Below are 24150 nucleotides of genomic sequence, written 5' to 3'. Positions count from 1 at the left end.
CGGGGCATTAATGAATCGATTAACTTACTGAGACACCTCATTCGTCGGTTCAAATTTGGCCTATTAAAATTAATCGATTAATATTAGACATGGTTGTAATGACTCGAGTTCGGCAAGAGTCGCAATTTTGGTGACTCGACTTGACTCTGGTCATTTTCTTAAAATACGGGAAATGACTCGACCCGACTTGAGTCAATTTGTGTATTGAGTCGATTCATTTAGCATGAATCAATCAAGCCAAATGACTCGAGACTCCGACAGTCAAGACAGGCATTTCATTGTAACTTAGAAGAATAGTAAAATCACCACATTATTCGTGTTTCGTCCATCACTACTTGCTCTGACAAATAGGACCAGAAGCTATTAAGAGTGAGGAAATTAGTGTATTATATTGCGAGGCATTCGATATCACCCAAGCTGAGTTGTAAAAAAGTGGATTGACGATGATCTGAACTCGGACTTCAGTCTTAACATTGTTTGTTTGTTTTGGGGTATTCATGGTGTTTGTCGACTACTATGGTCATTTACACCAGGCCGATATTCTTCTTATTTTTCCGTAGCTGCCGACTTATAGCACGGCCCACCTCTAGGCTTTTTGTAAGACACCGCTGACGCGTATGAGGTGGCGAGGAGGAGCCTAGGTAAACCTCCAACACTTAGGTATCGGAATTCGGAAGTCAACCTCGGTCGGACTCGAACCCGCACCCATTGGTGTTGCAGCCAGTCTTAACATTATGACTCTGAATATACTCTCTGCTCTCTGACTCGGACTTGGATTTGACTCGAGGTGCATTGAAAATGAGTGTCGACTTGACTCGAGTCGAAGTACTAATGACTTGTTATTCGGAACGTTGTGACTTGGTTAAAACCCTGTCCCTCGAGAATGAGAATATGAAAAAACAGTTGAATCTCGGAAAATAGCTTAACTCCAAGTCGTTTTGACACATGGCTATCTTTACATTGTATCGCAATCTTGTGGCGTCTTGATCTGATGAATTCTTCAATAATAAACTGAACTGAACTGAAATTTCGCGTAGATGTCTCTGAAGTGTGAATTGACATGGACACATCTCGTCTCACACCACGAGTATATACATCGACGTGATTGAGTCCGTGTAAAAAAATGAAATCATATAGCCTACAAAACAGCCAAAGGTTATATGCACATTATGACAAGCATTAAAAAACGTATAGTTTGACAATGTCAGTTCTATACAACACGATATCGGTACAGAACCGACAGGGAAATCATTCATTTATTTAGTATGGATGGGCAAAAATCTAGTACCTGCGTGATTTGAATCGACGTGATGGCAGTAAGAAAGATATGGGAAGTGGAAATATATACTTATTGTGCTATCACAACGCGTATAATGCCGGTTGCACTCAACAAAAAGGTAATAGATGGTTTTATAATAGTTTCGTATGCCATGATACGAACGATCAAGGCCGCCAGGCTTCCACAGTAAGAAATGATCCCGAAACTATAATTGTCGCACGGAGCGTTAAATTCAATACTCAAAAGAATCACATTTCATTACTCGACTTGAATCATTTATTACTCGAAACATTGTGTCCAGTCCTATTATTTAGTTAGGAATTTCCAGGAACCTAATCAATTCAATCCACTTCAAAGTTATATTCAAAATATTCGCGTTTACAACGCGATCCGCATAAAATATTTTGTCGGGTCGAATAATTTTTTATTTATTTTTGAATTGCGCGTAAAAGAACACTATAGTGATACTCGAGCGAATAACTCTCAGAAGGAACGACGAAAAATTTATAATTTCAATGTTTTTCACAAATTTTGAACCCTAGGAAATTGTAATAACCGACTCAACGCGAGCAGTTTAATCAAGAAACGTTTATTTCACGTATTTGTCAGACATCATGTCGTTGTTGTTGTTTATTAAACAAGAAATTAGGTAAATCTAAGTAGCTTATGTTCATAATTAAAATTTTGAAATCCATTAGTTAAACTTATAAAAAATCAAGTTTTTGTAAAATTTTAATTTTCTCCTTCATATCTTGACCGTGATTTCGTTCATCACATTGTTTCAAACTCAGTCATGTCCATGATATGATCGAAAGAAAACGACAACTTCTTCAACTACTTCGATTCCACAGCGACATTTTGCACCACGGTCAAAGATTGTGTACAGAGAGATGCACCATGGTCACTAATGACATGCAAAAAGACTATAGGAAATACGAATTCGTCGCAAAGACTAATAAAAACATGAATGGCGATTGCATGGTAACAAGAATCCAGTTATGTATGGGGTAATATTTCGGTCATTAATTAATGACGGTCGTAAGGTAGGCATCGCGTATCTGAAGTCTATCTTTCTTATCAGAATCTTGTACGAAGCTTCATCTCCGAGTAGCGAAGGAGTCTGAGGGTGCCATCATGCCACGCCATTCCTTGCCAGGCTGGCCCGTGGAAGAGTCCATTAAGATTTGCTTCGACGCATTTGCGATACCACCATCCTCCTTTGTGGCCAGAAGCGCAATTACAAGACGAATGACTATCGTGATCTGCGTCTTTCGTTGAGAATTGTTGATTGTTGTGATAGTGGAACGCATTTCTGGTTGCATTCCCGGAGTATCCGGAAACGGACAGTCTGTAGTTGTCGGTTCCGGGTCCGATTCGGAAATTGCTGCATAATAAGAATTGGCGCTTACGTTAAACAAATGTCATTCGCGAAGTAAATCGCAGGTTTCGGAACGAAATCGGAATTCAGTCGACCCCGCTTAATTCGGACAGTTGGCTCCGCTCCCTTTTGTCTGAGAAACGGCTTGGTCTGAGTTGAGCGGAAAATCAATTGTTCTCTTCGTGGTTCTGCTTCAAGCCGCACAACACATTCAGAATACAGTACGATTGCGAAATAAATTAAATTCATCTGCGCTATACTGTAGTCACGATAACGATGCGAATTGCAAGCCTGTGTCTGAATTAAGTCGATAATTGTCCAAATAATCGGAGATTTTTACGTAAAAATTTTCTTTTGTTCCGTTATTAAGATTTCGGCTGAATAAAGAGGTTGTTGGGGTTATCCGGTGTCCAAATTACGCGGACTCGACTGTATAATTTGCCAAATAAAAATGAAAAATCATAGCAACCGGATTTTGGAGCATATAACCGGCTTCCTCACTACTAAGGTCAGATGTCAAATTTAGGTTTCATATAATCATTCGTACGTGACAAATATTTAAATCGCGTATTCGAACAAATGAATGAAAGCTGAGAAGAGTATATTCTGTTGACTTGGTGTTACACGGAATAGTAATGAAACGTTGATAACTGATTCCGGAATAGTGCTGAAATAACCCAAACAGACTGTTATGTGACGTTTCAGAAGTAAATCTAACAAAGACTCTGCATTTCTTTGCTTATTATGCAATCTATGGCATGCATCGAAATCACAATATACGCAATTGATATTCACCTGTATTTAGCAACCCAATAAGTTTCATCTATTGTGATCAATGTGATTTTCAACTCAATATTCCCTCTCTTTGTCATTTCATGTAATGCTTCCAGACCTGAAATGAAGTATATTGCCGATCGTCACAAACTAACATAAGATTCGATTTATATCGATATCAAGTCCTTTATTTTGTTCTTGACATTAACAACTCAATGCTCCATTTTAATAGCTAGTAAAACATAGTGGCGGCTCGTTCTGTAGGACAACTGGGGCATTGTCCCACCTAAAATTCTGTGCTGTAACAATAATCTACCATTTATAGGCGCACAGCAATCATTATATAGCGAAATATATGCGAAAATCTTCTGTGTTTTCGCATACATTGCTCGTGCCCCGGTAGTGCTAATAGCAAGCTTCACGTGCCTGTTCCCTCAAAGCCGCTCACAATAATGAAACGGTGATTTACCCTATCTACTCATCAAATTACCGAGCAGGTTGGGCAACTTCGCGATTTGCTCTACATGAACGATGTAAAAATGGTATCTGTATCTGAACGTTATTACTGTCTTATGCGTTGAGTCGGCTTTTGCTGATATATGTCGACGGTGTATCGCACCATCATAATTACTGAAACTTGGTATGGTATGGCGTGATGGTGGTAATTAACCCTTTTGAGGGCAGTGTATCATATATGATACAGCATGTCTCCGTGACCGATTACTCCATTTTGACACGCCGTTGCCGTCGGGTGTTGAGTATTTTTCAAAGCTGAGATTTTTCCGATTCATTTTGGTTTGCAAAAAAAGTTACGAAAACCTGAAAAAGTGGTTATCACCAAATATTTCCGGATATTTTCCGAGTGGGAAATAGTGTCAGAAATTCTGGAAGAATATCAGAAGTCGACGTGTAAGGTATTCTGTGTAATTTATCACCTTATCGAACATCAAACCGTGTTCCCTTATCGAACATCAAACCATGTTCTAGGAAGTTTTCTGAGGGGATTTGTTAATTGTGGCCACGCTTCAGTGATGTTCAAGATCAAGGTCAAGTCCAAGTCCACGTTCGTGAAGGAATGTGAGTCATGAACTGGTTTAGTATGTCTGCAAATGGTTGGATATGACAAGAGAAAGCATGCCATGGGCTAGGCCAGGGGCGGACAGTTTCCCGTTTTATATGATATTGTGGCTCGCGGCCCAAATCTGCCGAGATTCCCCACTACTTGCTTAACGTCAAGTATTAGTGACAGTATGTTATTATACACGTGTGTGCGCTGCGTGCGAGAGTGGAGCATACGCGTATGTTCGTCGAAGCTAGACTTGCAATATCGGCATTTACGATGTACTCAAACCCAATGAACTAATATCGTGGTTAATTTAGGGTACCGGGAGTAGTTAGTATGATCGCTCGTGATGCGCCATTGTGGCTTATGGGCCCGCTGGTGACCTGCCGCGAAACTCGTGTTGGTGACCCCACCCTTTTGACCCCCCCTTCCGCTGGTGACCTGCCATGTGTTCTTATGGGATCTCTGGTGACCCCACCCTTTCAGGTATAGGGCTCGCTCATGACCTGCCGTGAAAACTCGTGTTGGTGACTCCACCCTTTTCGAGGCCCTATCGCTGATGACCTGCCGTCTGGTATTCGAGGGAATCCTAACGTTTACGGTGAATGCGACAATGATATATCGTTATTCTTATGGACGCGGCGATGATTCGTACTTTCGGGTATAAGTTTTGTTGACATGTCATACTCTCAGCAAAAAGGTGTGAAATAGTTTGCTAAATCTACGAATCAACAGTCGCATGGTAATGTTTTGGTAATTAGTTTGCCACAGAGCCGGCGTAGACGGCGATTCAAATACCAACAATAGCCGCGTTCACATACTAACACTCCAAGTAGGTGTGAAATAGTTTGCAAAACCCCGCGATCGCTGACAAGATAATGCCTCGGACATAGCCATCTTTCGCGACTTGGTGTTACAGGCATATCGATCGCTCACGCGGTGAAATTTTCGTAAGCAGTTTGTCACAGAACTTGATTTCCCTCGTAAGATTTAATAAGTAACGAATAACAGACCGTCAGTGTCGGTAACTTGAATAGCGACAAATTGTCACTTATTTCTGCTCCAACCCTAATCCTTTGTGAAGTGAACGCTTATTCAAAAATGTGTGAAATAATTGTAAAATCCTACGACCGCTCACGGGGTAATGATTCAGACATAGCGATCCCTCATGCCCGCTCACAAGGTGATATTTCGGTAATTAGTTTGTCACAGAACCGTCGCAGACGGCGATTCGAAAACCAACAATTTGGCACGCGATCGCTATATGTTTTGACACTTCGGAACAGTGGCTGACTTTAGTTTCATGATAAGAATTATGAGAGTATTCAAGCAATGTGTCAATTTGTCAACTTGAAATGAAACTCACTACACAAATCAAGTTGATTCGTATCTGAATGTGTTAATTCGGTACAACTCTAATTCTTTTGAGAAATCTTTTCGTGATCTGTTGAATCGAACGTAACCTGAATATTACTGACGCCGACTTTCAGCCCCATCGAATTATTCGCACATTCCGCGCCGCTGTTCCACACCTATAGAATCAATACCAACTAGCTCAACGAGAATCAGGAATCACAAGTATACACATACAATAATTGTATTTAATACTGAGAAATCAAACGCTTAACAAAAACACGCAACTAATCATTTACCAACTCTAGCATTACCAAAAAAATTCAGGCATTGTTGATTGAAAATCCTTGAATCCTTATTATCAAAAAAATGTTAGAGTACGGTGTCGGAATCCACTCGCGAGATGTACTAAAGGTAAATTGAGGTAATCCGAAGCGAAATATTTTCACTTGAGGGTAGTGTGAATTGAAATAGGATTGACAAACATGACTACCCACTTTCCCGCAGTCCCCTTTCGATATTATACGCACATTGATTTGAAACAAGTAATGAAACCTTACAACTCTATTCACGATCCGGTTTTACGTTTGTCAAAGAGACATTTCAATATCTTATCACACTCAAAATATTTACTCGCAACAACATTCACAAGTGTTAAATCGATTTTGACTTACTTGATTATATCACTACAACTCGCAAACTTGAATTAATTCAGCCTGGTTGTATTCGTATGACGATAATTTTTATTCGTCTGTAAAAGCCGCTACTAATCTAAAACACAAAGTAATTACTACTCGGTGCATATACGACTTGACATAAACATATTTTGAGTATACGAGATTTGAATGTCTGAACAATAACTGAGAATTAAATTATCACAATTGAATCCATATATGACAGCGTAAAAGATATTGGAATGTCAGCAACTCTTTACGGTCATAGTTACTACCACATCACCTAATTTACCCGGCCAACACGTCATGATCATTCCCGAAATCAACACAAACGCGGTCACTGACTTGAGTTAACCACAAAACGGCATCAAGTTTTTAATCCACTTGTAGCTGACAGATTATTCGAATGCATCGATGGAGAATATTATTGAACTCGTCGATATTGTTACCTCAACAAATTATCGCTTACGCCGACTGCGAAAGTTAATATCGAATGATAAGACTTGTTCACATATTTGTTGAACACAGACATGACGAAAAACATTACCGATATTTTATAAACTAGTCATATTACTTTTCACATCTATCAATATCAGAATGCAAGTCAGCAAACTTTTTGTTAAATGTAACATAACACTTTTGGAATCGGATTCGATATAGTCATACAAATTGTATTAAACCCAATACCAAAACAAAAGGACTTTTAAGTTCATTGAAATCAAATCATTCGTCTTCGACTTACGCTTTATTAGATTGCACGCAACAATTCGTTACGAATGAGCTGTAACCAAAGTTAAGATATCTTTGTGTCCGCGGATATAGAGGCTGAATATAGCTAACACAATCACGAATCCGCGTTTCAGAGTATTTCACGGATGTAATAAACTTGTTAGGGTCGCCTATCTAAAAGTAAGCATGCGTTCGATTTCCAGACCGACTTTTGCGATGTTTAGGATTCGATTACAATAACCAAGAGTGAGGATTTAACATCAATGTCGTTGCTGTCGGAATTGAAACATTACACAGTGTGAAAATAAATCTTTGATATCAAAGCGCTATCCCAAGTACACGATTAATACTCAACTCCGTTCACACTTTCTATAGAACGTGCTAAATGTAAAATATCGCGAGGTTGCACTCTAAGACTTTGATCATTACAAAAGTAAATTGGAATATGTTCGCTAGATGCATTCAATTCAACTAGAAGTGACTAGTGCACAACACTCGTAATATCAAGGAAGTACTTGCTACACTGTAATTTGCTAAACGTGTTTTGCATTGTTGTTCATTTGTAGTATTGATTGAAATTGTTCTTGAACCCTCAAATAATAATTTCCGACATGAAACCAAACCGCGGAAAGTCGTTACCATCACAAAGAAACAATTTGTACGACGTTTGCCAAATGTATCCTATAGTTAGGTGTACTAGAATTATTTGTCTAACACATACACCGACAATGCAATCGAAAATTTTTCCGTTGTCATTCGCTAAAGTAAATGTCATCACAATACTCTGTCACTAAAAGACGTTACTTGTATGTGATTGAATCCCTAACAATTATCTCACTAAACCGAACTCCAAATAAATTTTACTCACTCGACGGATATGAAACAGCGTCGCTTAATCGGTCTATATCGTTTTTCTAAATGCAAATCATATCCACCCAGCAGAAAACAATTTTCACTCGCTTGGTAATGAAACCGAAGTCTCCATTTGATATTTTATTTTTGGTCAAATACTTTGCAATGAACACATTTGAGTGGCTGAGCTTTACATCATCAAGCTGTCATCTGTAAATCAAGATTACACCCAACTTGTAACTGTACGATACCGGGTTGCATCAGTTTGCTATTTTTGTCATTTAGTGACTGCTGAACATACCAAACGATACACATTCACTCACGAAATACTGTGTTGATCGTAATTTCCATCATCGTGATAATCGAAGTACATTTGTTTCGAGTTCATAACAGCCGACTACTTCTCTATGACATGACGAATATTTGAAAAGTTATGCTTAGAAGATTGGTGCATCTCGCAAAAAATAATATACCACTCATATTGATACTGTTACTCCATCGACCGGTATTTTCAAACGAGTCGATTTTCAACCGAGCAAAATTTATTACTTGAGTTATCCCGCTTACTATATTTAAATGTAAACTCACCCGTCTTTCAAAACCACAACAAACAATGATAAAAAGTACACAAGCAAACACAACAAGTTTTACTTTTGTAGGACATTAATTATTATTCCACGCATCTCATTTCATACTAAGTGTATATGAAAGATATTCATGGTACACGAAAATATTCGATATTCCATGCTACGTACATACGCAATGATTGGTGACGCTTTCACACTATTTCGATTTAGTGTATCAAAAACAACAACAACAATTTTCACTCTCTTGACTTATGAAAACAACAGACGAACCTTCATTCAATATTTTGTTTTTGTCAACTAGTTACTTTTTCATGAGACCCCCACAACTCTTACAAAAGTACGAAAGATATTTACATCGCACAAAGTAATCAACTTTACTCGATATTCTCACATTACGAAACTCAAGAAAGGTTGGTTTGACTCTACAAACTGTTTCGTTACCTCAAGACCTTTATTGTCTGAATGGTTGTTCATGTGTCTTAAGAATCAAATAGTTCAACACAGCACTACTACCAACAGTAACATCAGAGTTGTTTACACAAAAGTTTGTATGTGCGCAGTATGCGAATACCACGTGTAAGTCCAGCACAATTGCAGTATCCAGCCGAGATTAGTTAACACCAATTTATTACAACGGAGCCACGTAAACTTTCGTGAATGTAAGGCATACTCATTTCTCGAGATTATGTCAATGTCATAGCAATAAACCAGCTACTCCAACAACAGAGTACATACGTTTTCTAGTAACGACTCTCGAATCTTACACACAGATCAATCTACTTTGCTAACAAAAAGTGCTGAGTCATCGTATGATTGCCCTCACAACAAAACAGCTAGAAGATATTATCATACAAAAATATTCCTAACCCTTTGCGCACCAGTGACAAATCATACAACAAACATTTTTTGTGAGTCGAATTGTTGTTCAGTGTCAAGTCTACCTGTTGAAACGTACATTAAAACAGCACAGTCACAATTCAATTAAAACCACAAATCTATTTTGATTTCGTCACAAACTGTCACATACAGAAAAATAAATTTTCTTTCCCCAACACATACGTGTAACCAATCGCTTTCACTAAACACACAACTCCATAAAAGTATTTACTTTCTACAACATAGACATTCCGATGTAGTCAAGAAATATTTTTATTAATCAAAATCATCGATTTCTGTTCACGGCGTTAGTGTGTGCATGTCATACCTGTGGACCCCGTATTAAAATGGACACGACACGACTGAATGTAACGGGGTAGAAGTCTATCGCATCGATTTACATGTGGTCTTCGCTACGGTTTCAAAAAACGAATCATCTATTTTGCATTGGTCGAGACCGAGTGAATCAGTTACATGTATTCGCAGTAATCATTTTGCTTGTCATATGCGAATGATAGGTTTGCTACTCCGATAAATCAAATCAACATACAACAATCTTCTTGACGATCATAATAGCAATTTCATTTTCCACCATTTCGTAATTGTATACACCCGAAAAGTATATTGTAAAACTCGGAAACTACGTTTAACAAGACCAGTCACACTACCGGCGTTGAACACAAGATACCTACCCAAGTCAAGATATCATACTGGTTTGGACAACTGACGTTTACCTGTGTAAAATTATCATTTTCACTTGGAGGTCCACCGTTACCTAACTAAAATACCATTGTCCTTTGGAGATTTATCGTTTACCCAGTGTAACAAACACCTTTTCACTTGGAAATCTATTTTTGCCCTGGATAACAAACCTTTTTCTCTTGGAAATATATTTTTTCTCTGGGTAACAAACCTTTTTCACTTGGAAATATATTTTTCCCCTGAGTAACTAACTATTTTCTTTGGGAAATATATTTTTTCTCTGAGTAACAACACCATTTTCGCTTGGAGATGTGATGTTTGCCTAAGTAAAAATACCATTTTTCGTTTTGAAATCTGACAACCACACGCATCAATTTGGTATTTGCTGTATTGACGAAAGTTTGAAATAGATTACAACGAATAGTGACGAAAATATACACGACAATCGGTTTCAGAGTATACTCGCGTCGGTAGCAACACATCTATATCATCGGTTAACCACATGAAATAACAATATACTCTTGTATATCGAAATGTATGCTTTGGAAAATGACGAATATTGTGTACCCTGATGTGTGCCCGGGTTCGTACTTTAGTTTTTGTACAGAGTCCATACGTCTGAATAAAACACCACCTCGACTTTGGTACCTGGTTGGTATATGGATATGGTCGGAAATCGATGAATTTAGGTTCTCGTCGTACTAACAGTTCCGGATTGAGTTTTCTCACACATGTTTACTATATTGTGTCACTCTTTATTGGTCAATACATATCCCACCGTTCAGTCTGAAATCGTAAACCCGAGAAAGTATTAACCGGATCCGGATATCAACTCTGAATCAAAAAACCAATGAAACATGTTACACTCTGTGTTTCCATGAAAATAACAAGACATTACACATCAAGTATACTTCACGATTGTTCATAGATACCAAGTATTCGCGTAAACGCGGTGTGTGACATTACATACATCATGGATAACATCATGGTCGGCGTTACAAGCATCATGGACGACAAATTCATGTTCTCTCAAGTCTCGTCATGAACCGACTCTGTACATTCAATGTGGGGGTACATGACTTGGAGACAGACAAACACACATATTCGATCGTAACATGATCTTAGCATGAACCGACATGTATTCAACTTGGAGAAAAATGAGTCGCACACTATTTCACCGAGATTTCATCCCTTTCACGGTTCACACCTTGATTTATCACATTCACAAGGTAGTTTGGATTCTCAGGTAGACTTGCATCGTGATCCAGACCTCGGAATATAGTAAAAATGTGTGTTTGTCTGTCTCCAAGTCATGTACCCCCACATTGAATGTACAGAGTCGGTTCATGACGAGACTTGAGAGAACATGAATTTGTCGTCCATGATGCTTGTAACGCCGACCATGATGTTAGATTGTTATCCATGATGTATGTAATGTCACACACCGCGTTTACGCGAATACTTGGTATCTATGAACAATCGTGAAGTATACTTGATGTGTAATGTCTTGTTATTTTCATGGAAACACAGAGTGTAACATGTTTCATTGGTTTTTTGATTCAGAGTTGATATCCGGATCCGGTTAATACTTTCTCGGGTTTACGATTTCAGACTGAACGGTGGGATATGTATTGACCAATAAAGAGTGACACAATATAGTAAACATGTGTGAGAAAACTCAACCCGGAACTGTTAGTACGACGAGAACCTAAATTCATCGATTTCCGACCATATCCATATACCAACCAGGTACCAAAGTCGAGGTGGTGTTTTATTCAGACGTATGGACTCTGTACAAAAACTAAAGTACGAACCCGGGCACACATCAGGGTACACAATATTCGTCATTTTCCAAAGCATACATTTCGATATACAAGAGTATATTGTTATTTCATGTGGTTAACCGATGATATAGATGTGTTGCTACCGACGCGAGTATACTCTGAAACCGATTGTCGTGTATATTTTCGTCACTATTCGTTGTAATCTATTTCAAACTTTCGTCAATACAGCAAATACCAAATTGATGCGTGTGGTTGTCAGATTTCAAAACGAAAAATGGTATTTTTACTTAGGCAAACATCACATCTCCAAGCGAAAATGGTGTTGTTACTCAGAGAAAAAATATATTTCCCAAAGAAAATAGTTAGTTACTCAGGGGAAAAATATATTTCCAAGTGAAAAAGGTTTGTTACCCAGAGAAAAAATATATTTCCAAGAGAAAAAGGTTTGTTATCCAGGGCAAAAATAGATTTCCAAGTGAAAAGGTGTTTGTTACACTGGGTAAACGATAAATCTCCAAAGGACAATGGTATTTTAGTTAGGTAACGGTGGACCTCCAAGTGAAAATGATAATTTTACACAGGTAAACGTCAGTTGTCCAAACCAGTATGATATCTTGACTTGGGTAGGTATCTTGTGTTCAACGCCGGTAGTGTGACTGGTCTTGTTAAACGTAGTTTCCGAGTTTTACAATATACTTTTCGGGTGTATACAATTACGAAATGGTGGAAAATGAAATTGCTATTATGATCGTCAAGAAGATTGTTGTATGTTGATTTGATTTATCGGAGTAGCAAACCTATCATTCGCATATGACAAGCAAAATGATTACTGCGAATACATGTAACTGATTCACTCGGTCTCGACCAATGCAAAATAGATGATTCGTTTTTTGAAACCGTAGCGAAGACCACATGTAAATCGATGCGATAGACTTCTACCCCGTTACATTCAGTCGTGTCGTGTCCATTTTAATACGGGGTCCACAGGTATGACATGCACACACTAACGCCGTGAACAGAAATCGATGATTTTGATTAATAAAAATATTTCTTGACTACATCGGAATGTCTATGTTGTAGAAAGTAAATACTTTTATGGAGTTGTGTGTTTAGTGAAAGCGATTGGTTACAAGTATGTGTTGGGGAAAGAAAATTTATTTTTCTGTATGTGACAGTTTGTGACGAAATCAAAATAGATTTGTGGTTTTAATTGAATTGTGACTGTGCTGTTTTAATGTACGTTTCAACAGGTAGACTTGACACTGAACAACAATTCGACTCACAAAAAATGTTTGTTGTATGATTTGTCACTGGTGCGCAAAGGGTTAGGAATATTTTTGTATGATAATATCTTCTAGCTGTTTTGTTGTGAGGGCAATCATACGATGACTCAGCACTTTTTGTTAGCAAAGTAGATTGATCTGTGTGTAAGATTCGAGAGTCGTTACTAGAAAACGTATGTACTCTGTTGTTGGAGTAGCTGGTTTATTGCTATGACATTGACATAATCTCGAGAAATGAGTATGCCTTACATTCACGAAAGTTTACGTGGCTCCGTTGTAATAAATTGGTGTTAACTAATCTCGGCTGGATACTGCAATTGTGCTGGACTTACACGTGGTATTCGCATACTGCGCACATACAAACTTTTGTGTAAACAACTCTGATGTTACTGTTGGTAGTAGTGCTGTGTTGAACTATTTGATTCTTAAGACACATGAACAACCATTCAGACAATAAAGGTCTTGAGGTAACGAAACAGTTTGTAGAGTCAAACCAACCTTTCTTTAGTTTCGTAATGTGAGAATATCGAGTAAAGTTGATTACTTTGTGCGATGTAAATATCTTTCGTACTTTTGTAAGAGTTGTGGGGGTCTCATGAAAAAGTAACTAGTTGACAAAAACAAAATATTGAATGAAGGTTCGTCTGTTGTTTTCATAAGTCAAGAGAGTGAAAATTGTTGTTGTTGTTTTTGATACACTAAATCGAAATAGTGTGAAAGCGTCACCAATCATTGCGTATGTACGTAGCATGGAATATCGAATATTTTCGTGTACCATGAATATCTTTCATATACACTTAGTATGAAATGAGATGCGTGGAATAATAATTAATGTCCTACAAAAGTAAAACTTGTTGTGTTTGCTTGTGTACTTTTTATCATTGTTTGTTGTGGTTTTGAAAGACGGGTGAGTTTACATTTAAATATAGTAAGCGGGATAACTCAAGTAATAAATTTTGCTCGGTTGAAAATCGACTCGTTTGAAAATACCGGTCGATGGAGTAACAGTATCAATATGAGTGGTATATTATTTTTTGCGAGATGCACCAATCTTCTAAGCATAACTTTTCAAATATTCGTCATGTCATAGAGAAGTAGTCGGCTGTTATGAACTCGAAACAAATGTACTTCGATTATCACGATGATGGAAATTACGATCAACACAGTATTTCGTGAGTGAATGTGTATCGTTTGGTATGTTCAGCAGTCACTAAATGACAAAAATAGCAAACTGATGCAACCCGGTATCGTACAGTTACAAGTTGGGTGTAATCTTGATTTACAGATGACAGCTTGATGATGTAAAGCTCAGCCACTCAAATGTGTTCATTGCAAAGTATTTGACCAAAAATAAAATATCAAATGGAGACTTCGGTTTCATTACCAAGCGAGTGAAAATTGTTTTCTGCTGGGTGGATATGATTTGCATTTAGAAAAACGATATAGACCGATTAAGCGACGCTGTTTCATATCCGTCGAGTGAGTAAAATTTATTTGGAGTTCGGTTTAGTGAGATAATTGTTAGGGATTCAATCACATACAAGTAACGTCTTTTAGTGACAGAGTATTGTGATGACATTTACTTTAGCGAATGACAACGGAAAAATTTTCGATTGCATTGTCGGTGTATGTGTTAGACAAATAATTCTAGTACACCTAACTATAGGATACATTTGGCAAACGTCGTACAAATTGTTTCTTTGTGATGGTAACGACTTTCCGCGGTTTGGTTTCATGTCGGAAATTATTATTTGAGGGTTCAAGAACAATTTCAATCAATACTACAAATGAACAACAATGCAAAACACGTTTAGCAAATTACAGTGTAGCAAGTACTTCCTTGATATTACGAGTGTTGTGCACTAGTCACTTCTAGTTGAATTGAATGCATCTAGCGAACATATTCCAATTTACTTTTGTAATGATCAAAGTCTTAGAGTGCAACCTCGCGATATTTTACATTTAGCACGTTCTATAGAAAGTGTGAACGGAGTTGAGTATTAATCGTGTACTTGGGATAGCGCTTTGATATCAAAGATTTATTTTCACACTGTGTAATGTTTCAATTCCGACAGCAACGACATTGATGTTAAATCCTCACTCTTGGTTATTGTAATCGAATCCTAAACATCGCAAAAGTCGGTCTGGAAATCGAACGCATGCTTACTTTTAGATAGGCGACCCTAACAAGTTTATTACATCCGTGAAATACTCTGAAACGCGGATTCGTGATTGTGTTAGCTATATTCAGCCTCTATATCCGCGGACACAAAGATATCTTAACTTTGGTTACAGCTCATTCGTAACGAATTGTTGCGTGCAATCTAATAAAGCGTAAGTCGAAGACGAATGATTTGATTTCAATGAACTTAAAAGTCCTTTTGTTTTGGTATTGGGTTTAATACAATTTGTATGACTATATCGAATCCGATTCCAAAAGTGTTATGTTACATTTAACAAAAAGTTTGCTGACTTGCATTCTGATATTGATAGATGTGAAAAGTAATATGACTAGTTTATAAAATATCGGTAATGTTTTTCGTCATGTCTGTGTTCAACAAATATGTGAACAAGTCTTATCATTCGATATTAACTTTCGCAGTCGGCGTAAGCGATAATTTGTTGAGGTAACAATATCGACGAGTTCAATAATATTCTCCACCGATGCATTCGAATAATCTGTCAGCTACAAGTGGATTAAAAACTTGATGCCGTTTTGTGGTTAACTCAAGTCAGTGACCGCGTTTGTGTTGATTTCGGGAATGATCATGACGTGTTGGCCGGGTAAATTAGGTGATGTGGTAGTAACTATGACCGTAAAGAGTTGCTGACATTCCAATATCTTTTACGCTGTCATATATGGATTCAATTGTGATAATTTAATTCTCAGTTATTGTTCAGACATTCAAATCTCGTATACTCAAAATATGTTTATGTCAAGTCGTATATGCACCGAGTAGTAATTACTTTGTGTTTTAGATTAGTAGCGGCTTTTACAGACGAATAAAAATTATCGTCATACGAATACAACCAGGCTGAATTAATTCAAGTTTGCGAGTTGTAGTGATATAATCAAGTAAGTCAAAATCGATTTAACACTTGTGAATGTTGTTGCGAGTAAATATTTTGAGTGTGATAAGATATTGAAATGTCTCTTTGACAAACGTAAAACCGGATCGTGAATAGAGTTGTAAGGTTTCATTACTTGTTTCAAATCAATGTGCGTATAATATCGAAAGGGGACTGCGGGAAAGTGGGTAGTCATGTTTGTCAATCCTATTTCAATTCACACTACCCTCAAGTGAAAATATTTCGCTTCGGATTACCTCAATTTACCTTTAGTACATCTCGCGAGTGGATTCCGACACCGTACTCTAACATTTTTTTGATAATAAGGATTCAAGGATTTTCAATCAACAATGCCTGAATTTTTTTGGTAATGCTAGAGTTGGTAAATGATTAGTTGCGTGTTTTTGTTAAGCGTTTGATTTCTCAGTATTAAATACAATTATTGTATGTGTATACTTGTGATTCCTGATTCTCGTTGAGCTAGTTGGTATTGATTCTATAGGTGTGGAACAGCGGCGCGGAATGTGCGAATAATTCGATGGGGCTGAAAGTCGGCGTCAGTAATATTCAGGTTACGTTCGATTCAACAGATCACGAAAAGATTTCTCAAAAGAATTAGAGTTGTACCGAATTAACACATTCAGATACGAATCAACTTGATTTGTGTAGTGAGTTTCATTTCAAGTTGACAAATTGACACATTGCTTGAATACTCTCATAATTCTTATCATGAAACTAAAGTCAGCCACTGTTCCGAAGTGTCAAAACATATAGCGATCGCGTGCCAAATTGTTGGTTTTCGAATCGCCGTCTGCGACGGTTCTGTGACAAACTAATTACCGAAATATCACCTTGTGAGCGGGCATGAGGGATCGCTATGTCTGAATCATTACCCCGTGAGCGGTCGTAGGATTTTACAATTATTTCACACATTTTTGAATAAGCGTTCACTTCACAAAGGATTAGGGTTGGAGCAGAAATAAGTGACAATTTGTCGCTATTCAAGTTACCGACACTGACGGTCTGTTATTCGTTACTTATTAAATCTTACGAGGGAAATCAAGTTCTGTGACAAACCGCTTACGAAAATTTCACCGCGTGAGCGATCGATATGCCTGTAACACCAAGTCGCGAAAGATGGCTATGTCCGAGGCATTATCTTGTCAGCGATCGCGGGGTTTTGCAAACTATTTCACACCTACTTGGAGTGTTAGTATGTGAACGCGGCTATTGTTGGTATTTGAATCGCCGTCTACGCCGGCTCTGTGGCAAACTAATTACCAAAACATTACCATGCGACTGTTGATTCGTAGATTTAGCAAACTATTTCACACCTTTTTGCTGAGAGTATGACATGTCAACAAAACTTATACCCGAAAGTACGAATCATCGCCGCGTCCATAAGAATAACGATATATCATTGTCGCATTCACCGTAAACGTTAGGATTCCCTCGAATACCAGACGGCAGGTCATCAGCGATAGGGCCTCGAAAAGGGTGGAGTCACCAACACGAGTTTTCACGGCAGGTCATGAGCGAGCCCTATACCTGAAAGGGTGGGGTCACCAGAGATCCCATAAGAACACATGGCAGGTCACCAGCGGAAGGGGGGGTCAAAAGGGTGGGGTCACCAACACGAGTTTCGCGGCAGGTCACCAGCGGGCCCATAAGCCACAATGGCGCATCACGAGCGATCATACTAACTACTACCGGGCTTAACGAACGCCTTGCAATCTTAATAAGGATTGCACCGTGTGTTAATTGATCAGAGGGAAGCAGACATAGCGGCGCCTGTATGACAATGCTGTTCTCAAATCCACATTATCTTAGTCATTCATCGGCGAGAAATGGCTTTGAAGCGACATTGCTGTCGTTAAAATACATTAATTAAATACGGTTTATTCCTTGTATATGAGGATGAATGGGCGAATAATGTATCGATTCAGCAATCCGGCCCGCTAAGTACTTAATTTTCCTGTATCCGGCCCGCCGATTGGAGAAGTTGCCCGCCCCTGAGCTAGGCGGTAGGGGTCCGATTGTGTCTTGATAATGATGTTGACCATGATGACCACTCACTGACTACGACCATATGTAAATATTTCTTATATTTTTGATTTTGCGATACCTGACAAACCACGCGGTTTACGACGATGGTTGACGGCTAGTTCAAAAAACCAGGCAACAGTGGCCACGTCCTGATGCATCATTGTTTACTCTCTGACGCCATCCTGGGGGTGACCTTGAAAAGTGAGAAAGACTCAGAGAGAGAGAGAGAGAGAGAGAGAGGGGGGAAGAGAGAGAGTTTATTAGAAAAAGTTTGTTAATATTATAGACTTATTAAAACCCTAGACATGGTAGACAAGTCATGAGTTGTCGATCGTAGGCGGAATCGGTATGAGGCTATACTCACTCACTTTCAAACGGGAACGGCCCAGATTAAGGTCTTGATAAGGTCACGGTATGAATTTGAAAAGTTATGGACAGTTCTGCAAAAAGTGACCCCCGTATTTTTAGGGTTGCTACTCAAGGACTTGGGTAGTAATTTCGTTTTCGAGTCAAGTGTGTGCTGATCCTTCATGTATCGCAAACAGATTTTACTTAAACGCCGGTATTGATCTTTATTGATTTTGGCAATGTTTCGTACCGAGATCGGTCGTAAGATTTGGCATGGTATGTTTTGATTTTAGTATCGAACGGTGAGCCAAGTTCTATGTTTGCCAATGAATTATGTGAGTGGTCATTTCGTTTCGTAAGTCTAGTGTAAGCTGAACCGTCATATATTGCTGAGAGATTTTACACAAAGGCCGGTATTGGTCTCTATTGATATTAACGATGATCAATGCCGAGATCTGTCATGAGCTTTTGCACGGTATGTCTTGATTTTAGTATCGAACGCTGCGCCAAGTGTCAAGGACACTCAATGATTAGGGCAGTAATTTATTTATCGAGGTCGAGTATGGTAGGGATGTGCGCCGATCTGCATTACCTACCGCATTGCGGATTTCACGCAACAGCCAGTGTTGGTCGGTGCTAATTTTAACTGCATTCAATACCGAGATAGGTGATAGGATTTTCAATGGTATATCTCGATGATCTCATGTAAAAGTTTATTAAGTTCCTAGGTTTGCAATCCAATATTTATTTAATTTGATGTTCGCCAATATCGTTTTCATCGTGAGCTTATAGCCTTCAAGCCACTTGCTTACAACTCCCATTGTCAAGTGTGATATCTATTTCGTTTCCCATGTTTACTAACAGCTGATCACTTTATCAGTTTATATCTCAAGATATTTTACGTATAATTCGATGTTGGTCTGTATTGATTTTGGCGGTGTTCCATACCGAAATTGGTGATGAGATTGCGCATGGTTCATTTTGATGATTTCGTCTAACAGTGCACCAAGTTTACGGCTTTCATTCGCAAATTTATTCGGCAAAATTACACACAGCAAGCCGCATGCGTTGTGTCACATAGGGTTGCATCAAAAATAAAAATAAATTTAAAACAAACATGTTTAAAACAAGTCCTTGTTTCAAACATTTTTTTTCACAGTGGAATGACATTGACAATAGAAAAGATAGGGTAAAAATGGCTCCTTCGACGAAAAAAGGCTTCCGACCAGTGTCATAGACAGACCAAAAATATCTTACACCAGGACTGCATAGTTATGCAGCATTTTACGGTCGGTGGTCATCATCATCAGTATACCAATTCCGTACTAATTATCTATATCTACTTACTATAACTGTCGAACCAATGAAGATTTCAAGAGTTCCATCCACTCCATATAGTATACGTCGACTATATTGGGCGGAAATCGTTAGTAGGCCATAGCTTTATTATATCATTTTAACCACCCCGATTTCATTCTCGGAATACGAGCGTGGTTTCAGTACATTGAAACGCATAGAGATTTTTCTTAGAATCGGGAAGTGTAAAGATAATCTCGATGCGTTAGCTGTGCTCTCGACTGCCAACGCTGTCATTCTTGGCATTTCAGATTTGAAGGAACTCGTTATTGAGCATTTTGCAACTAATATATCACGCCGCGCACAGTAGCCCTACTGATACAAACGTTAAAATGTGCTTATGGATTACTGTACTTCATATTTTCTTCAGAATATTTTCAAATATGTTTAGCCTAGGTACCCATGCCTGACGTCTGACGCAGGGTTTTAACCAAGTCACGAGGCTCCGAGTGACAAGTCAATCTCACTTCTATAGTTTCGACTCGAGTCAAGGCAAGTCATTTTCAATTTACCCCTGAGTCAAGTCCAAGTCCAGTCAGCGCGCAGAGGGCCGAGTCCGAGTCATAGCATTATGACTCGAGTCCGAGTCAAATTGATTGTGTTGACTGCTCAGTTTCCAGTTAAAGTCTTGTTAAACCCACTTACCATATTTCTGTTTAGGGATATCGAATGGTTCGCGTATATAATATACTAATTTTTCTCACTTTTAGCAGATTCTTGTCGCCTTTTCGAGTACCGGTACCAATAGACGAAATCTTAATAGTTTAATAAGATTTAATATATTACAATTTACTATATTACAATGAAATGTCGGCTCTGGCCGTCTGAGTCTCGATTCATATGACTTGGCTCGAGTCATGCGCAATGACTCGAGTCGAAGTCGAGTCAATACACAGATTGACTCGAATCGAGTCGAGTTATCAGAAAATCGTGACTCGAGTCGGACTCGAGTCATCACAACACAGTCTATTCCTTATATAAACAACGCGTTCACACTTTGTCCCACCATCCGATATTGTCGCGAGCCACCACTGGTGGAGCGTGCTTAATCACCTCGTGTAGGCAAACCTCAATTGAGAACAGTGGGCTAGCTCTTCTCTTTTCGTCTCTCTTTCTCTCTCCCTATCAGGTTGAAAATCACTATATTATGATTGATTTAATTTAAAAAAATTCATAACGGCTTTTCATGTGACCGATAAAGATAATGTAGTCTATAATACCAATATTTAAGACATTGGATCACACCAATAACGTATAAGGATTTGGGTACCGATATCTCGATATCTATTTGTTCAAATTACGAGTCCTAATGATTATCACGACAATACACTGCGTGCTCTTCATCATGCTGGGCGCAGTTCATTAGATAGAACCAGCAACAAAGTTATCGATACCAAATCATACCCAACCAATGATCTCCTCGCAAATCGCCAAATCCCTTCACGTATTCATCCCAACCTCTTTCAAAATCAACGTTTCCGTTCATTCTTCGCTGGAAAACCTTTTGAGGAACCGAACATAAATCTCATTTGAACAGATAACGTGCAATAAACGTACGGTCCAGTTTCCACCATCGTCAGTTACGTCACAGAATACACCCTTGAATCCAACTGTGGGGATGTACAAATCGAAGACACCCCCAGAGTCATTACGCGCTAATGCCGATTCCAATTTAAAGCCATCACAACTTCTCGGGGTGAACATTTGAAAAGCTAGAAATCATAGATTTCGGTACATAAACGTCCCTCGGCGAATGACAGCGATGAACTGCTCACCTTCCTTGACTTTTCTGTCCATGGTTTGCTCGATCAGAGTCATGTTCAGGACGCCTTGGGGACCGGTAGGCCCAATTGGCCCATCTTCACCACGTGGTCCAGTATCACCAGGTCTACCGATCGGTCCCTGTGGGCCAGGGTAACCGCGAACACCCCGTGGGCCAGCTTTACCCACCCTAACACTTCCTGTGGTTACCAAATCGGTGTTCTCGCACCATTGCTGGCACTGGCTGCAGACAATGCCTTTGAAAGGCGATGGTCGAACGTTTGTTGCCCACGTTGGCGACATATCGAAAACGGATAAAAACAGCAGTGCGGAGAGAAAGAATTCCATCTAATGTTACAGACAACGCAAGTGTTGGAAGTCCAAAAATATATATCAGAAACCTCTTATTGAGCTCGCAGCGTAAAGGCTGGGATTGCAGGCATCGGATGCGTCGCTGGGAAAATCTACGAGACAAAGCGTCCGATATCAGTTTAGTTTATTACGACCAATCTTATCGGATCAATACCCCACAAGATTGAGATGCGATGAAAAGATAGGAAGATGTCAAAACGACTGAGTAGTCTGCGAAACCAAACACCCACTTGGGAAATATGCGATGTAAAGAAGAGGCATGCACACTGAATGAAAAGGAGTTTCCTTAGGGGCAGATACACAATTTGACCAAAATATTAATTGCGTGTAGAATCCATAAAGATTACAACATAGGCACAAATGAATAAGATTAACGTTTCAAATATCAGACGTTGGCTTGCTAAACTGTTACCATGAAAGGACAAACAACAAAAAGATGGCATGTGACTGAAGGCGAGTTCGATATATCAAATCGGGATCTAGTGTCGGTGTATAGGGTGCATACAACAGTGTATTTTCACACCCATATTAGCATATGAATATTACTTCCTATTACTGTATTGAAGGGATTGTGTAACAGATCCCTGTTGTCGTTCAAACATGAAATGTGTAAATCTCGTAACTGACAACCTCCAAACTTACATGAACCTACTAACCGCAAGCATATCTCATTCGATCTGGCTTTCATTCGATCAGAGGCAACCGCTGTCAAACTGTGGCAGAGTGTTGCAATTTATACAGCTGTGATACAGATGTGATACACCTGCTTGCGGGACCATATGATAACATCCAACATTGTGTCTTCCACGCCATATTAGGAAACGAATAAGACTTCCGATTGCAATGATCACTTGTCTATATAAGCGCATGTTTAGTTGACTCGAGATGAGACTCTACGCTACCTACTTGGAATACGTAATAAACTGTATGGACATTATTTCTGATACGAAGAATTCACGACAGAACAATCAGGACCGTCTCTCAGTTAAGTACCAGACAGCCACAGCCTAATATTGGACAGCTATACTTCTGAGTTATACTTCACAGAGACCTATCCTTAAGATTGTTGCATGGTACCTCGTTCGATCGTTCGGATTTATCACCATCACAGACTCTAACGTATTGCCATCACGATACGCAAAACGCCGCGAATCAAGGTAACGTGTTTTTTTATTCCGTTCTGGTATATAGACTTCACACGGCACTTCCTAGTTGATTGTGCATGCTATATTGATTATTGTGTGCTTATATTGTTGTTATTGCGTATGATTGATTTTCTGTATAGACCAGTGTGTAATACATTGCCTAGATGTCTAGCACAGATGAGACAGTTGAGCCTACTGAGGACTCGCCTCCAATTGAAGTCAGTGACGCCAAACATATTAAACAGGCAACTGTTTTAGCCGGTAATTCTGATCCAAGTGAAGGCACTGTTCCTAGTGGCACTAAAACTGATAGCAAGTCGGATATTCACGGTGGGGCTCGGCGTAAGCAACAAACCGGGGATAGCGCGCCTGTATTATCGGGTCAGACCGCAGGTGCCATCGGTGGTACTGGGGCTGGCGATACAGCAAATACAAGCTTAGATTCACAATCGACGATGGATTATATTAATGGCATAGTGCCAAATGGGGACCGAAGGGTAGAGAATCGGGTTGTTCTAAGTGACGTGGCTATCACACCACCATATGTGTTGGGGGATGTCACTGATGTAACTACGAGACGTCAAAACAGGCAAATAGCGCCTGCCACACATCAACCGCGCGTTACCTCACGTGAAACAGAGCCTAAGGCCGAGCGACATATCGACGCCGGTCAGCGTTTATCAGAAAATTTGGCCGCGCCAAGACTATCGCAGCCAAAT

The 24150-nt window shown here is 39.1% G+C and overlaps 1 protein-coding gene across 1 annotated transcript; it reads right to left on the bottom strand.

Moving 5' to 3' along the window:
* Positions 1-2312: 2312 nt before the first annotated feature.
* Positions 2313-21971, bottom strand: LOC145435424 (ficolin-2-like). Its single transcript, XM_080312701.1, has 5 exons — positions 21929-21971; positions 21711-21865; positions 21558-21654; positions 3453-3549; positions 2313-2663 (listed from the first exon to the last, which is right to left on the bottom strand). The coding sequence occupies exons 1-5, from the start codon at positions 21969-21971 to the stop codon at positions 2357-2359; spliced, it is 699 nt and encodes a 232-aa protein (XP_080168827.1). The 3' UTR covers positions 2313-2356.
* Positions 21972-24150: the final 2179 nt, after the last annotated feature.

The sequence above is a fragment of the Botryllus schlosseri genome, chromosome 3 (genome assembly GCF_051294905.1).
Source record: "Botryllus schlosseri isolate E-star chromosome 3, Bs_hap1, whole genome shotgun sequence".
Classification (NCBI taxonomy): Eukaryota; Metazoa; Chordata; class Ascidiacea; order Stolidobranchia; family Styelidae; genus Botryllus; species Botryllus schlosseri.
The sequence above is the reverse complement of the archived record's forward strand: the minus strand, read 5'-3'. Positions and strand labels throughout refer to the sequence as shown.

Excerpts from the sequence above, each read along its gene's own strand:
- LOC145435424 (XM_080312701.1), bottom strand. The coding sequence starts at position 21,971 with ATGACTCTGATCGAGCAAACCATGGACAGAAAAGTCAAGGAAG. Across the intron at positions 21,866-21,928 it reads GGACAGAAAAGTCAAGGAAG|CTTTTCAAATGTTCACCCCG; the intron begins GTGAGCAGTTCA and ends TATGATTTCTAG. Across the intron at positions 2,664-3,452 it reads TATTGGGTTGCTAAATACAG|CAATTTCCGAATCGGACCCG; the intron begins GTGAATATCAAT and ends CTTATTATGCAG.